Below are 16,842 nucleotides of genomic sequence, written 5' to 3' on the forward strand. Positions count from 1 at the left end.
GACAAATCGAGTGACTTGCTGAAGGTCATTTTGGTTAGGTGTAGAGATGGGAGTTGTATCTAATTTTCTGAAATTTAATCCAGTTCTTTTTATACTGTATTCTAATTATACATAATTTACTTGTTGGAAATGGATTTAACTTATGCTAAGGCTACTTTATATAAAATGTGATGAAATAATGTCAACTTATATTTTTACATGTACTCTTCAGTTTTCACTGTGAATATTACATGTTTGTACATATATGTTACTGTAAAGCTTCCTAGTGAATATTATGCATAGCGTGCTTATTAGACAATTTAAGTCATTTTCAATATTATTCTGACCATACACAATCTTTGACCTAGTGTCACAACTTCAGGACCTGGTCCAATTGTAAAACGTAATGTTGATGCACTAAGAAAAGACCTAAGGATGAGTATCAATAAATGTCCAAAATACCCTTTAGTTGCAACTTTATTTGCATTTCTGATCATATGCTCTTTAAATCAAGACAAAATACAATACTTGCCTTCTAAAATTGTATTGCAACTTTACAGTTTATAACCTGTTATAAAAAAAATCAAAGTGACTACACTTAGATTTTTTTGTGTTCATCCAGACTCAATGTGAAGCTCTCAGAAGAAACCATCTAACAGGATTTCTGGCTTGATGACGACAGACGGCCTTGGTCCTAAACCCTAGTCCAAGTTCGATTTGTGTCCTGTCAAGGTCACTCTGCTGGAGAGGTACAGGTTTTTCAGTGGGGTTTTGACTCAAGAATTGCCTCTTAGCCTGACAGTCCCAGACAGTATCTCTTTCCAGCCTACCTGAGCATCAGACCCAGATTCCACCCCTGTGGCCGCCAGTAGCTCTTGCAAATGCAGCCAGCATCTTCCTGGCTGCACCCTGAAGCTGGAAACCAAGGGAACTGCCTGCTTAGGTCAGGAGACCTGCCAGACCCTTTGTGCATGCAGGCTGGCAGCTATCTCCTGGGACAGAGAACTGGAGTCCTTGAAGAAGGCCCATCACATGGCTAAACTGAGAGGAATAACCCAATACATAGATGGAAAGATGTAGAATACATTCCAAATGGTATAAATAAACATCATGGTTTCATTAAAGAAACATGCATATTTTATATCTACAACAAAAAGATGCAAATTCAGTCACCTATGGCTTTCTAGAAAGTCCACAGTTTTTTTTTTTAAAGCACCACCTTTTGATATGAACCTTTTATGATAAAAGGAAATAATGGTAAATGGTTTATGCGTTACTTTAACAGATATTTATTGCACTCCTGCTGAGGCTACAGTGAACACACAAGTCATGTCCTCAACCCTCATGGAACCTCGAGTCTAGTCCACCTAAAAAAGTTGAAGAAGAACAATCTTACTTCATACGGATGACCAGAGATTTTGAATTTTTTTTTTCTTGTTATCAAGGAAGGAGGTTAGACTCGTTAACATGAGAAGGTGCAAAAATTCTTTAAGTATTTGTAAGAAATGTTGATTTTCAGGAATTTCAATAAGGCTATATTATAAAACCAATGTTAGAGCCAATGGATTAGTTCATAAAAGCAAATACAAACTTTTGTCATTTTTCACAGCCTAAAGATTAAAGTGATAGTTGAAGAATTAAGTAAAGTTTATTTCAAGGCAATCTTTTTGAATTTCAATTGATATAGGAAAAAAGGGTGTCTACTCACTACTAAGGTTACTCTAAGGTTAAGTTTATAATTTGGAAAGAAAAGGATAGCAGATAAGAATGTAAATTTCATATATCTTCTCTAATTTTTATGGGGTTGGGTATAATTTATAACATAAGTTTGGAAGGAATAGTAAAGGGAGTTAATATTTATTGGGCATTACTAGGCATGAACTACAATCTTGGTACTTCATAGTCATCAACTTGTTGACTGCTCAGAAACCCAGGAGGCAGACCCAGGCAGCCTGGGTGGAAGTCCTCAATCTGACAGTCACCAGCCTTCAGAACCTGGGCAAGTTCCTTTGACTTCAGGATCTCCCTCTGGACAAAACTGGGTGTTTCCAGCTCACAGATAAAATGAGATAATGTGTGCAGAAGTTGAGCATTGTGCCTGGCAGGGAGCAAACCCCCGGAAGGACAGCTGTCCCAGGAACCCCTGGCCAGGAAATACTAGTGCGGGAAGGTGCCTTGTTCCTTCCTGGAGGTAGAGGGATTTCAGTGCAGAAGGCAAGTGGAGCCCACAGTTTATTAAACCATTACTGTCGCGGTCACTGGAAATAGGGCAGTTTTGTTTTTAGATGACAGACTGAGCCATTTTCCTGTTGTAAGAGCTCAACTCTGAAACTTAATAGGTTGTAATGATGCCTCAATTAGCTGGAATTATTGGGGATAGTGGAGATGTGATGTTCTGGTTAAAAATAGTCTTCGGATTACTGAAATTTAATTAAATCTCTAAATGTTCAACTTTAATATTTTACAGAAATCATACCTCTCTTTCTTAATTCTAAATGAGAATTTTGCCCATTTTAAGTAAAATTTTCACCCAGATGGTACAATACTGAGGGCCAAGAAAGTGATAAACTTATTCTCAGATTTTTATTGCAAGTTATCACTTTGATCATTATTCTCAGCACAGGAATGTTTAAGTAATTGACCATTTCATATTTTTGGGACAGCCAGTGGTTCTGCAAAGATTTCTCAGTTAATGCAAAAATAAAACAACACATATTTTATATCAATGGGGAAAAAGTATCTGTCTTAAATTATATCCTCTGGATAAATGTTTTGAGATGTATATAATCATTAAATATTCCAAATAATGAAAGTTTTATTTTAGGAGTGACCATGGCAAACACATACATACACACACGCAAGCATGCACACAAGTAGCTGGCAATCACATTGTCCTTAATTTGCATAAAAGGAGGGTAAGTTGATTCTGAGACTGATTACGAGAGAAGGTGACAGACACTGCTAAAAGAGACACCTTAGGAGATAAACTAAAAATTAGAATTTTCTGAAAAACTGAAGAATTCCTTAGTTGTACAATTTTCAGGTACTTTATCAAATATGTTATCAATTATTTATAGCTTTAAATATTCTTTCCGATTTTGAATCAGAAACAAAATCTACCACAACTTAAATTGTATTTGCTTACACAAATCCTTTTGTTTTTCCAAGAATGTCAAATGAAACTTTATTGTCATTTATTTTAGTTTATTCAGAACCGCTTACATCGTCTTTTGAATTTCTGTCAAGGCCTCGGTTAGCACTTTAATTAACTTAATATTTGTAAAAGTATTTAAGAGCCCTTTCCAAGACTTTATCTTGCATAATATAGACATCAAATACGCTCGTGGTTCTTGAACATCTTTCTATGGGCTTACATTTGGGATGTGAAGATGTCCATTTCCCATGAAACTTATCACAAATTGGATCACTATTGCCCTTTACTTTTCAATGAACTATATTGAAAATTACTATAGTAGAAACTCATATGAAAAGTTTCGTATGAAAGTGGGTGGTCGCCTGGTGTACTGAGTGTGGTTCACATCTTCGGGTGCCTGCCATTGTACAGGCTGGGGCATTTCACTGTATCATGAGTTAGGCCTGAGCTCAGCATGAGATCCTAATAGCTGGGATGCCTTCTCCATGGCAAATCCATGGCAGTCTCAGAAACACATAATGCTTCACAGGCAATTGTGATATGGAACACTTGTCTTCTAGGCCTCTTCATTCCCAACTCACATATACACTCACCTCTCCTTCACGCAACCCATTCATTCATTCATGTAACACATGTCAGCCACGAGGGATCGGAGCTGAGTAAGCCTCTCCTCCTGCCGCCAAGGAGCTCCCAGAACAGTGGAGGGGATGCACATGAAACAGACTGCAGAAGCCATGGGGTGGGGACCTCGCTGAGCTATCACCAAGAGCGATGGATAACACAGAGGGTGAAACTCTAACTGCATTTTGGAAATTCCCATTCTCACGGGGGCAGTCATGCACAATCTGAGCCTCAAATGAGCAGGAATGGACAGGAGAGGTGAGCATGTTACAAACCGTGAAACACTGACAAGAAAGGCAATGATACTTGTGGACTGCTGCATGGGTAGGTATCCCTGGGGAGGTGGGGCAAGGTAAGGGGCCTGAATCCTGGTGCTGTAGATGATGTAGGATGGCTGCATTCACTAGGTCCTGAGCAACCTTTGCTGGACATGAAAGATTTTAAAATCAGAAGCTCTTCTTTGGTGAAAGAAATAACTAAGATAAAAGGGGTGCCAGGTGTGCTGGCTCACACCTGTAATCCCAGCACTTTGGGAGGCTGAGGTGGGAGGATCACTTGAGGTCAGGAGTTCAAGACCAGCCTGGCCAACATGGTGAAAACCCCTGTTTCTACTAAAAATACAAAAAAATTAGCTGGGTGTGGTGGCACGTGCCTGTAATCCCAGCTACGTGGGAGGCTGAGGCAGGAGAACTGCTTGAACTTGGGAGACACAGGTTGCAGGGAACAAAGATTGTGCCATCTGCACTCTAGCCTGGGCGACAGAGTGAGACTCTGTTTCAAAATAAATAATAAATAAATAAAATAAAAGGGGAAAGTTGCTTATTTTGATCAATAGAGGGTGTTGTTACAGAAGCAGTGTTTGTTCAATGATAATTAAATAAATGTAATATCTATCTCCAGTGTTAGAGAAAGGCCACCAAAGCGCCCCTTACCTTTAAAAGGCTTAGAGTCTAAATGGTTATTTTCCCACCAAAACCCCAGAGCTATTTCCTCCTTTACCCTGTATCTCTCTACTGAATGCATCTTTTACTTCTGATCAACATCCGTGACCATCAATGAGCTTCTACCTTAGACTTCCCACTACTGCATATGTCCACCCTGACTGACAGATGTGGGGCTCCCTCTTTGAGGCTAACGCTATTTCTCCTTTCTTTCTCCTTACACAAAACAGATATTCTGGATTTTATGCCATAAATAAAGGCATGTTGTATGTAACATATTGTCCTTTACACATACATTAGATTTCACGTAATAGCATCCAATTCGATTGAATCGGTGTTGCCCTTTAAAAGCTCATTATATAAACAGGCCAATGTGAAATGATAAGCTGGTAACAGGGTAGCCCCTATCTCATTAGTCAGTTAGATCACCGGCAAGTCCGCCTGCTGACAGGCCATGCCACAAAGGCCCACTACAGAGACAGATTGCACTCCTCCATGAACAATATATTACAGTCGATTCACAATCTAATGAAAGCCAGGCTTCCTTTTAATAGTCCCACAACATGTTCATCCTTTGACACTCAAAAGAAATTTAACTGCAATGCACTGACTTTTGTGGCTGCTTTCTACAGGGAGAGAAAGGATACAATGCCTTTTAAAGCCTCAGAATTTTCCATTTTTAGTTATAAGAGCTAGATCCTCTGTGGACAGACACCTCTCTCATGCAGGACCCAAAAGACCCAAATAGCTTTTGAGGCCATAGTAATACCTGGTCTTTTTCAGGGAAAAACACAAGAGAATGTGTAAAGCTAGTGGGTAAAACTTCACAGTCTTCCATTCAAGACAGAGTGAGTCAGCATTCCATTTGTAGAGTGGCGGGAATGCGTGTGGGGTTATGGCTTGCTGAGTGTCTTTATTCTACAATGTGTGTGATGCTTGCAGGTGGTGAATGTGCTCACAAAGACCAATGACACCGCCCCCCACACTCCTCGGCCTGCACTGTCTGTGCAGCTAAACAGTCATATCACACTGCCCACTGGAAACACAACTCATTGACTGCGGTTGAGAAACGCTGACACAAAGGGGCTGCATTAACGCATGCAATACCAAAGGTGGTATCCGCCCCAACACTGAAAATCCATTTTTGTTACAGAGGCTGGTCATCTTATGAAAGAACCCACACTAGAAGGAAAACAAACAAACAATCAAACAAAAAAAATCAGATACAATGGTTAGAAGAGGTGTGTGATGTAAAGACCTCATTGTGGTTGTTGGCTACCCTCTTCTCCCATTGATACCACAGGAAAAAAAAGGGTGAGGAAAGAGATAAAAAAAAAAATCACATGCAATGAGAGAAATTCAGAGCTGGGATAGTTAATGCAATCTTACAGAACTCTTCTTGGTTCGATAATAACATTCTGGATGAAATGGAATTTGGCCTAAGACAGTCATCTCCAAGAGCACATTCAGGAGGATGACTAATGCCACGGCCCACCAGGTCAGGGCCATGCTACTGACTTGAAGGTCACGGAACAGGGGTGGTTGGTGATGAGCTTGCTCCAGAATCAACACTGCTTCTTTACTTGAGGAAGTTTGCTATGGAGACCATGGCTGTTGAATGAAACAACGTGCTTAGTGATGCAATTGTTTACATTGTGGCTCAAGCTTGCCTTCTCTCCCGGCTACTTACAACAAACACTAAAGTAACCAGCAGCCAGTCGGCCTCTTTGGGCCACACATGGGGTAGCACTGCCCTGGGCGTCAGATGATTCAACAGCTCGCTTCGCTGGCAAGAAAATGTATGGGTTTTCTTGAGAACACATGAAGTTAGCGGCACAGTGAGGACCTGGCCTGTTTCCTGCCACCTCGGTGGACTGTCTGCCACCGCATGCTTTGTCCTTTAAAAAAAAAAAAGCAATTTGAAAACATTTTTGCTGGGATGAAATGAGAGCATGCAGTCAGGGACCTCAGTTTCACTATTTCTGTAGAGACCACTGCTTAGGACCTTGATCAAGATTCAAACAAAAAAAAAAAAAAAAAGATAAAACCACTTTATTCTCTGAGATACCGAATTTGCTGTGACAGTATTCAAAATGTGGATACAAATACTGCATTTTTGGAAAAGGGCTTTCAAGTTAATTTGGAAAAACTAAGTTTTGTAAAATTTGAGAGTCTTGGTGTCGGAACACTGAACAGGAGTGAAGGGCTCGCCCTGGGGGGAAGCACCGGGAATACAAGTGTTTGCTGGGTTTACCTTCCACGTGACCCTGATGCTCTGAGATGATATAGGCTCCAGGTGAACTTCCTGAGGTGGACCGTCAGGAGCTGTAAGGACCAAAAACCCACAGGCAGGTTAGAGAAGCGTGCCGGAGCAGATCGAAGCCTACACAGCCAAAGGCGGTCCCCGAAGTCATCCCATCCCGTTTCGCACAGAGAAAGAAGTTTTTAGCGGTCGTGGGAAACGTCAGTTTTGAAGAGTTACTGTGTCCAACTCTTGAGCTTTGTTTATTTGCTCTTTGGAAACGTGAATCTTGAGGACCTATCACGGTATTCCTTCTCACCACGCCTTTGACAACTTCGTGTATCAATCCCAAGTTTGAACAAGTCAAGGGGTACAACAGAAAGTTGCAAAACAAAATTTCCCTTATAAAATGCTATCTATGGTGTGTACTGAAGGTCCTTCTCTCCCCGCTGGAAGCTTTGCTTAGTGATGTGGTATTGGGGTTTCTCAATTGATTAGAATGACTTCGGGCAAAAATTATCAAGATTCTTCTGCCTTTGGGTGTCTTTCATGGCTTTTGTTCTTCAATTAAAAACCCCTGTGGCTGGGCGCGGTGGCTCACGCCTGTAATCCCAGTACTTTGGGAGGCTGACGCAGGTGGATCACAAGATCAGGAGATTGAGACCATCCTGACTAACACGGTGAAACCCTGTCTCTACTAAAAATACAAAAAATTAGCCAGGTGTGGTGGTGGGTGCCTGTAGTTCCAGCTACTTGGGAGGCTGAGGCAGGAGAATCGCTTGAACCTGGGAGGCAGAGATTGCAGTGAGCTGAGATTGCACCACTGCACTCCAGCCTGGGCGACAGAGCGAGACTCCGTCTCAAAACAAACAAACAAACAACAAAAACCCTTGTGAACCAGGGGCTTTAGCCACAGAGGGCTGAAGCAATGTTGAAGAGGAAAACAAAGTGTGCAGTTTAAAGCAACCTATTTCCACCGAGTGTGCAAGAAGTCAGCGGGCCAGTGAGAGACAATCCCAATTACATCCCAGTTAGAGCTGATTGGCATGTGTTGCAAATGTGCTATGTACTAGGTACATGGTGTAGAACTAAGAGATGTAAACATTTTGCCAACCAAGAGTTCAGAATGTAATCAGAGCTATCAGATACACACACTGAAAGAAGGCTGCAATGCAAGGCAGCAGGTAAACAGGTGTCTTCTGAGAAGCAGAAGCAAATGATGACACAGAGATCAGAAGGAAGGAGTCCTTTAGATTAAAACATGTTTTGGGATTGACAATTTTGAGATCACTGCAGAACTACAGAAAGCCAGTTTTGTGGACATTTGCAAAAGGTTGTATGGCACACGGAAGATAAGAAAGCAGAAGTAGTGAATATGAACTCATTTTGGAGAGTTTGGAAGTAACAGGAAAGTGAAGATACTTTAAAGATAAAGGGTAGATTGGGGAAGGGCATGACCAATGAAAGCTGGCTTCCTTTTTTATAACAGAAGAGGAAGTTCTGAGTAGTATCATGATGTAGTTGCTAAGCTGATGGTCATTTGAGTTTTTTTTGTCCAAGTTCACATCCCGGTTGTATCACTTGTTAGCTGTGTGCTTTTTCTGCGGGTTACTTAGCTTGTCTGTGACTCCATTTTTCTCTCTATATAATGGACCAATAGAATTTGTATCACAGGGTTGTTATGAAAACAATATGTTCAGTAAATATAAGAAATTATATTCATAATATAATTATCATTAAGTGTCTTTAAATGGGGGAAGCAAATGGGAGAAACTTAACAACAACAAAAGGTAAACTTGAAGAAATAATGAATGTCCTGGCAGAAATCGAAGAGGGCAGAAGATGCAGGCTATGGAGTGAGTCCGGCATAGGAACAAACACTTCTGGGATGGAAGGAGGGCAGAGCTATGGAAGGCGAGGGAAGTGAGGTGAGGGCAGACACAGGTAAACTTACTGGTTGAAAGAAGCAGGTTGAAACCTGATTGCTGCTTTTCTCAACAATAAGACAATAAGCCAAGCAGGAAATCAGAATGGGAACATGAAGGAGAGAGTTATGGGCTTTAGGAACAGAACAAAGGCTTGGAAAATGGCTATGGTCTATAGAAAAGGGTGCACCCTGTGTCTTAGGGCACTAAGGCGCTCTATCAAAGTAGCCCTCCCCAGGAGTCAGTGCTCTAAGACACAGGGATTGCTACTCCAAGACGATAATGGGACTCCACAGCTCCGTGCGCGCACTGAGGACCTAGAAGGAAGCCGATTCCGCAGGTTGGGGCTGGCGGGACTGGGAGAGAATGATGCTATAAGAATACCAAGAAACGAAGCGGATTCTCCAGAATATATGGTTTGTATGGTTTAGAAATATGACCTCGAAAGGAAACGGGGATATTGCGGCCTCAATTTTCCAGTTAAGATGTATTCATAATTAAAACAAAGGTGTTCAAAGGCAAGAGCTGGAGAGAGAGAGGAGATGGGGGTTAGATCTCTGAGCTGCTTGTTCCCTGCACCTCTCATTCACACACTTGCTGATGCTGTCCCTGGCATCTGTTCCAAATGGCCCCTGTCCTCTGCTTTCTCCACCATCGCCCTTATGGGCGTCCCTATCTCTCACTCTGCTGCCCCACTTCCCCCCTACTTCTATGCCTGGTGACAGTTTCTATTTAGTTCCTAAACATTAATTCTGGTCTCTACTGTACTCTTTTAAAAGGGACATGGCCCCAGAGCACAATTCACACTGTTCACCCATCCTAGTAATTTTCTGCTCCCAGATGGCACCTCACTGTCCTCTCCTTGCTTTTGTTCTGCAATGAACCGTGTCCCAGCCATGTTCAAAACACATGGGACCCCTGGGTAGATCCCAACCTTTTCCCTGGAGCTTTCTTCTCCCTCCATCAGGGTTTGCTGCCCGTGTCGGTGGGCCTCCTCCTGCTGCAGTTTATCCCCGCCTGGGCCTGGGGACCTGTCCCTGTAGTGTGCGTATACATTTGTGTGTCTGTCTTTGCATGTCTCTGGTCACCCAGCAGAATCTACATGGCACCAGGAACTGAGCCCGGAGTGCGTCCTTACTTTGAACGGGTAAAGCAATTTGTAGATGCTGAAATGCTGAGCATGCATCCCTCTCCTCAGCAGGTCCGGGGACAACTGGCAGTCTGGAGTGCTGCAGCCTGTCAGATCTATTAATTCCAAAAGCGCAAAGGCTCTGCTAGAACTGAAGTTAAAGTCCAGAACAGGAGCCGAGGGAGAGGCTGGCTTCCAGCTAATGGTGGTAATTATTGTTAAGGCTCTGTACCCAATTTCTTGCACATGGGGTCAAGCTCTTAGGCAGGAAACTTTGGACATCAAATTCAATAAAAACTCATGGAATGGATTTCCCTCACACAGGGATAATTCTGTGCCCAATGAAAAGCACATCGTTTTCCATAAAAATCCTTGAAAAATGATTTTTGAGTCTGACAGCTATACTGAGGCTGTGTTACTTTAATTTAGTTACTCTTAACTGAATTTAACAAGAAGCCAGTTTGTTAGGAACTGGGGGCAATGTCGGGGCTCATCCTGAAGCCCCTGTCTCATCTTGAATCCTCTGGCTCCCTGGGACGTGGCCTTTGGTTTGGTCCTCTCAGAAAGATGGCAGACAAGAGTTGCAGTCTTGATTTTCCAGTTGAGATATAGTCATAATTAAACCAAAGGTGCCACCATAGTGTTTACAAGAATGTCCTCAATTCTATCAGAAAGCACACATTCCATAATGTAATCATGAATTGGGAATAACTTGCTTTTCCAATCTGGTCTGGTATTTATGTTTCTTGAGACAGGGTCTCACTCTGTTGCCCAGGCTAGAATGCAGTGGTATGATCTTGGCTCACTGCAACCTCTACAGCCCAGGTTCAAGCGATTCTCCTGCTTCAGTCTCCCAAGTAGCTGGGATTACAGGTGTATGCCACCATACCTGGCTGACTTTTGTATTTTTAGTAGAGATGGGGTTTTGCCATGTTTCCCAGGCTGGTCTCGAACTCCTGGCCTCAAGTGATCCGTCTGCCTCAGCCTCCCAAAGTGCTGGGATTACAGGTGTGAGCCACCATGCCAGGCTCAGGTCTGGTATTTTATGAAGGTCCCCGCTGAAGAGAAGAGGGGGTGCAGTTCTTGTATCCAGGACAGACTTGATTGTTTTTAAGAGTGTAACAGCTTAATTACTTAGCCTACCAATGCTGCCATGATTTGTCGGTAATGTATTTATTGTTCTGCCTGTTCCCCGAAGTGAGAGCACTTGGATCCCTCCTCTTAAAAAAAAAAGTGATGAAAACAGTCCAGACAAACCAAAAGAATTTAATTTATACAAACACACATTATGGCTATGCCCAATATCATTAGGAAGGTTTTTTGTTTGCTTGTGTTTTACAAAGGACACTAAGTTTTCTACTAGGTCTCTAAAACATTACTTTAAAAATGTTTTAAATTATACAAAATTCGCCTTCTTTAAGAATTTTATTGCTTTCTGTATAACTCCTGAGCTGTAATTTTTTCACAGGTTCTCATCTTATTGCCAATGATGCCTATAAAATTACAATCCAAAGCTGATTGAGTTCCCAATGCAAAATGCATTAAGCGTCAATCATTAGGTATATCCATTTATTTAACTAAATTTGAAAAACGTGTTGACATTGGACATTTAAGAATTTACTTACATGGTTCCAAATGTAATATATAGAGAAAGCAGAATTGGCTTCCCCAACCCCCAGCCCCACCCTGAATATTTAGCTTATTTCCTGGGGATGGAGAAGGCTAGAGGTGAAGGTGATTTTCCAAGGCTGGGCACAGTGGCTCACACCTGTAATCCCAGAACTTTGGAAGACCGGAGTGGGCAGATCACCTGAGGTCAGGAGCTCAAGACCAGTCTGGCCAACTTGGTGAAACACGGTCTCTACTAAAAATACAAAAGTCAGCTGGGTGCAGTGGTGCACGCCCACAATCCCGGCCACTGGAGAGGCTGAGGCAGGATAACTGCTTGAACCCAGGAGGCGGAGCTTGCAGTGAGCTGAGATTGTGCCATTGCACTTCAGCCTGGGCAACAGAGCAAGACTCCATTTCAAAAAAAAAAAAAAAAAGTTATTTTCCAAAATAAACTCTGCATTTCTACAAAAGCCAAAACTCTTCAATCTGTAAACCAGTAATAAGCAAAGACTATCTTTATAATTTCTATTATGCTTGCAAAGGTAAAAGGCAGGGCAATTCATTCTGTGTGGCTGAAAACACAGGGATGACAGGTGCCTCCTGATTGCCAAATGCATGGATCTCTGCTTTGCTTCCTGTCCTGATCCTTCCTGGCTACGCTGGCTCTGTCCCTGTCCCTCCCCACCTGGACAGCCTCCGGCTGCCCAGCAGCTCCTGTATCCCTCCCAGATCTGGGACTCAAGCCTCGGTGCTCCATTCTGCTCCAAAATACTATCCTCCCTGTCTCTATATCTTGGCTTTAACCAGCATCTTGGGGCCTCATCATTGATTGATATGGGTTCAATCACCCCAGTGGGAACCACTCCCACGTTTTTGCCTCTGGTTCTGAATGGGAGATTTGCCTTCTATGTGCCAGGTCCTAAACTAGGCAAAGACTGGGATACAGAAGTAGAAAAAATATATAAATTTTAAAAAAGTGGTGAGGAGCAGCTGTACAATTCTACAAACACACATTCGTCTTCTACAGGAGTTGGGTGGGTGGGTGAGAGGCATGCTCTGTGTTGGACAAAAGGAACCAAGACGGTGTTTAGTAAAAATCAAAGTACGACAAAGAATAGCTGGTGCCCAGATGGGGAAAGGCCGAAGTAATGTAGTAACTATTTATTAAATAAATGGCTCATTTATTTAACCTACTTATTTAATTAGCACATCCTATGTGCTAAACACCATTCTAGGTGCCTGAGATACAGCAGTGAGTGAGCAGAACAGGCAACTCCACCTGTCCTGGTGGGATGGGATCAAAACAGACTATAAGCAAAATACGTCAACAACTTACACAGTACACTGGGTGGTGATACAAGCAACTGGTAGAAGGAGAGTGGTAAGGGAGGAAGGGGACCCAGTGGAGTGGGGGCGGGATGAATTTTAATAGGGTGGCCAGGATCGGATTCTTGGAGAATAATGTTTGAAAGTGGTAAGGGAAGAAAGGAAGAACATTTCAGAACATTCCAGAACTGTTCCAGAGCATTTCAGGATAGCAGACAGAGGTATACACAATGTGTATGAGGGATAGCAAGAAGGCCGATAACTTTCTTTAGGTTTAATTTCCAAAGTTTCTTCAAACCCAGGATGGAGGAGAATGACAAAAATCTACAGAAGCAGATGGCTGAGGGCCTGGTTGGGCATGGGGTGCGCTCGGCTCTTCTCGCTGACTGAACGCCGTGCATTTGACTCTTACTGAAGAACACATTGATGCCGCCCTCTGAGCTAATGAGCACAGCCTGCCCTATGTTTGTTTCACATGCTCCTGACTTTTATTCCTTCCGCCCTCATTCCATCCTCTCCCCTCTGCCCCAGCTCAGCGCATAGGAAACTCTTCTTCCAGGTCACAGCTGCTGCCCTGGAATGGGAGGAAAGATGAGGCGAGGACTTAACTTAGTGCCAGATTCCTTGGAAAGCCAGAGACTCTGCGTCATGACCCTTCCATAATCCACACCTTCCATTCTCTGATGGTCTGTCAAATTCAGTGGTGTTTCAACGAGCGCCCACTAATTGAAGCTGCACGTTCTATGCATAGATTTATAGTGAAAATAATGAAGGGGGCAGCCACCCCAAACTCGGTCAAAAGGCACTAAGTGACTCACGATCTACAGGGGGCAGCTGCTAATGGGGAAGTTGGTCTGCAGCAAGGGTCAGCTGTGAATATCACGTGTTACATGGCTGATCTGTGTCAAAGAGACACACTTTGGGTCCATTAACAGCTGATCTTGTTAACTACGACTGTGTCACTTACTCTCTTGACTGCTCCTTTGTTGTGGGGGCTGCTGGTGCTGGGGGGTAGGGGAAACCATGAAGACTGTGCTGAATGGTGTGGCCTTGGCTTCATGGCTATTCTCTGAGGTCAAGTGTATTAAAGTGGTATGATAATGCTTCATGCACTTTCACATGCAAATAAACTCAGTAGTTTGGGGTTGGAGCAATGTGATTTCCCAACATTAGGTAGGGACACTATGCCAATGGCAGAAATCCCTTCCTCACTAAGCTTTGCAGTGGATACAGCAGAAATCTAAAACTCAAATTCCCATGGTGGCCAGACTTCATCAGAGATCCATAAACATTTCTATAAAGACTCAGATAGTACAAATTTTGGGCTTTATGGGCCCATGTTATCCTTTTTTTTTTTTTTTTTTCAAGATGTAAAAACTATGCTTACTTCAAGGTCTGTAGGTGAAATCTGGCTCACCGACTGAGTGTGCTGACCCTTCAACGAATGGAGGATGGGAACTATGGCTCACTGAGGGTGTATGGTCAGCCTCTGGGGTGGCCACTCCACGCTTAACTCCAGCTCATTACTGCCAAGCAGGAACTCAAGAGCAACTCAAAATTTAGATTTTCAGCTGAAATTTCCAGATTTAAAAAATTAACACCGAATTAAAAAGTTTTGCACAACACTAAGCCAACTCATATCCACAGGCCTGGTTTGTCGTGGGCCGCAGCTTATGGCCTGGAATATGCCCTATTCCATCAGGATTGGGGGAGAGTACCTCGAGCCCCAGATGCAGCTATTTCCTGGTTGGTCACTGGAGCTCTGATGGGGGCTGTATTCTTCCCTGTCTTCTTTCCCCTCGGCCTTCCTCTTCTATCTTTCACCTTTCTCTACTTTTCTGCATGAAGTTCTTGTCTTAGTCTTTTGGGGCTGCTATAAACTGCATGACTTACACACAACAGGAGCTTATTTCCTTTTCTTTTTTTGACAAGGAGTCTCACTCTGTTGCCCAGGCTGAAGTGCAGTGGCATGACCTCAGCTCACTACAACCTCCCCCTCCAGGGTTCAAGCGATTCTCCTGCTTCAGCCTCCCAAGTAGCTGGGATTACAGGCATGTGCCACAATGCACGGCTAATTTTTTTTCTTTTTTTTTTTTGTATTTTTAGTAGAGACACGGTTTGGCCATGTTGGCCAGGCTGGTCTCGAACTCCTGACCTCAAGTGATCCCCCTGCCTCAGCCTCCCAAAGTGCTGGGATTACAGGCGTGAACCACTGTGCCTGGCTCAGAAGTTTATTTCTTACAGAAATTTATTTCTAGAGGTTAAGAATTCCAAGATCAAGATGCCAGATTTGGTGTCTGGTGAGGGCTTATTCTTCTGGTTCATAGATGGTGCCTTCCTCCCGTATCCTCCCAGGGCAGAAGGGGTAACTTCTGACCCACTTCTTAATATTATTGCATTAGGAATTAGGTTTCAAGATATTAATTTGAAAGGGAAGGCATGAACATTCAGACCAGGGCACCCTTCAGAATTTCACTGTGGGTTTAATCCAGGATATATTTTCTCAACACACACACACACACACACACACACTCTGCCCATTGTGACACCCATTCTAAAGGCAATACTGTGAATAATGTTTATAAATGTTCATCTCATACGTTCATCTCCCTTATGCCAGACACACACAAGGGACAGAATTGTGGATGGGGCCACAGCCCTCCACATCAGGTGGCATATCATCACGGACAGCAGGGTCCATGAAGAGATAATGATATACCTCAAAGGCTACTGTCAGCAAAATTCCTCTTCTGTGCTGAGCTGAGGAGTCCCAACTATACCTGGGAGATGGAAAAAGGCATTGCACCAGGGAGGAAGGCATCCTTGAACTAGGCTTTTCAAGGAAGAGCACAGAAAAGGGGACATGGAACCTGTAGTGCCTTCCACACAGGGGAAGAAGCACAACAATAGAGGTGTGGGAGCATGCAAAGGTAGGTCAGTGCTGGGCATGGGGCTCTGGGGAGTCACTGCGTGTCATTGCAAAGTAGTAGCATCGGGGAGGCATCCTCGTGTGCCCAAGACTTGGGTACTACATTACAGTAAAAGAGAGTGGACCAACAGCTTTTGGAGGCGCCCACATGAGGAGTAAGGGAGCAGTGGGACAAGGTCATCTCAAAACAGCTACAGCTGCTAAAATGATGTGCCTTTGGGTTTGCCTGCTGGGAAGGGGCAGCAGTGTCTACAGCCCCTGCCGAACACTCTAATGGGATGCCTTTGGCCAGAGCACCCATTCTAGTTAAGTTACACATAGGAAATTGATTTTTTAATTTCAGTCATGCAAACCTATGAACCAAGACAAAGACAAGTTCTCTGCTGTAGCTTTCCATTTCTGGAACCTGCTCTTTTCCTTTCCTTCCCCTTAGCTCCTCTGAATATTAAAGGAGAGGGGCTGTGTGGGGCTGCCACAGCCAGCACCCAGATAGAATACAAAAGGTCAGCCCAGGAGCCAAAGAGGAGGAGTCTGCATCTGTCTGCAGACATGCCAGGCAGCTGCCCTGCAGACCAGCACCCCAGAGGCTGTTCACCTGGCCTTCTGGCAGGGAGAGAGCTGCTGCCATGGCAACTGCCAGCCGCAGCAGAGGTCACAGAGGAAACGAAGAAAAAAGCAACAACAGCAGCATTAATAATGGCAATCAGAAAAGCAGGTGCAAAATACATCACTGGAAAAATGCTGCTATCCTGAGGAGGTGGCTGGGATGGGGCAGGATTAGAAAAGCGCTTGAGAGGGATGGAGAAGATTGAGCAGGAAATCAGAGATGATATTTTGGGCTGAAGGATGGGGACAGCATATTTTCCCTAAGTACCCAGCGTAACGAAATTCCAGGGATCTGAGGAAGTTAGTGGGTTGTTTACATACATAATTAAATACAATTCTATTTTTGCAGGAGCAGATTAACACTTATTTCCCACTTATT

General features: G+C 43.4%; 1 protein-coding gene across 1 annotated transcript in view; it reads right to left on the reverse strand.

The window, feature by feature from the left end:
• Positions 1-16,842, reverse strand: part of DSCAM (Down syndrome cell adhesion molecule) — an 849,899-nt gene that overhangs the window by 140,588 nt on the left and 692,469 nt on the right. Inside the window, exon 16 of the mRNA XM_011954055.1 lies at positions 6,950-7,020. Coding sequence (XP_011809445.1) covers positions 6,950-7,020 — 71 coding nt within the window. The remainder of the gene's footprint in view (positions 1-6,949; positions 7,021-16,842) is intronic.

The sequence above is a fragment of the Colobus angolensis genome, unplaced genomic scaffold, assembly GCF_000951035.1.
Source record: "Colobus angolensis palliatus isolate OR3802 unplaced genomic scaffold, Cang.pa_1.0 Scaffold38, whole genome shotgun sequence".
Lineage (NCBI taxonomy): Eukaryota > Metazoa > Chordata > Mammalia > Primates > Cercopithecidae > Colobus > Colobus angolensis.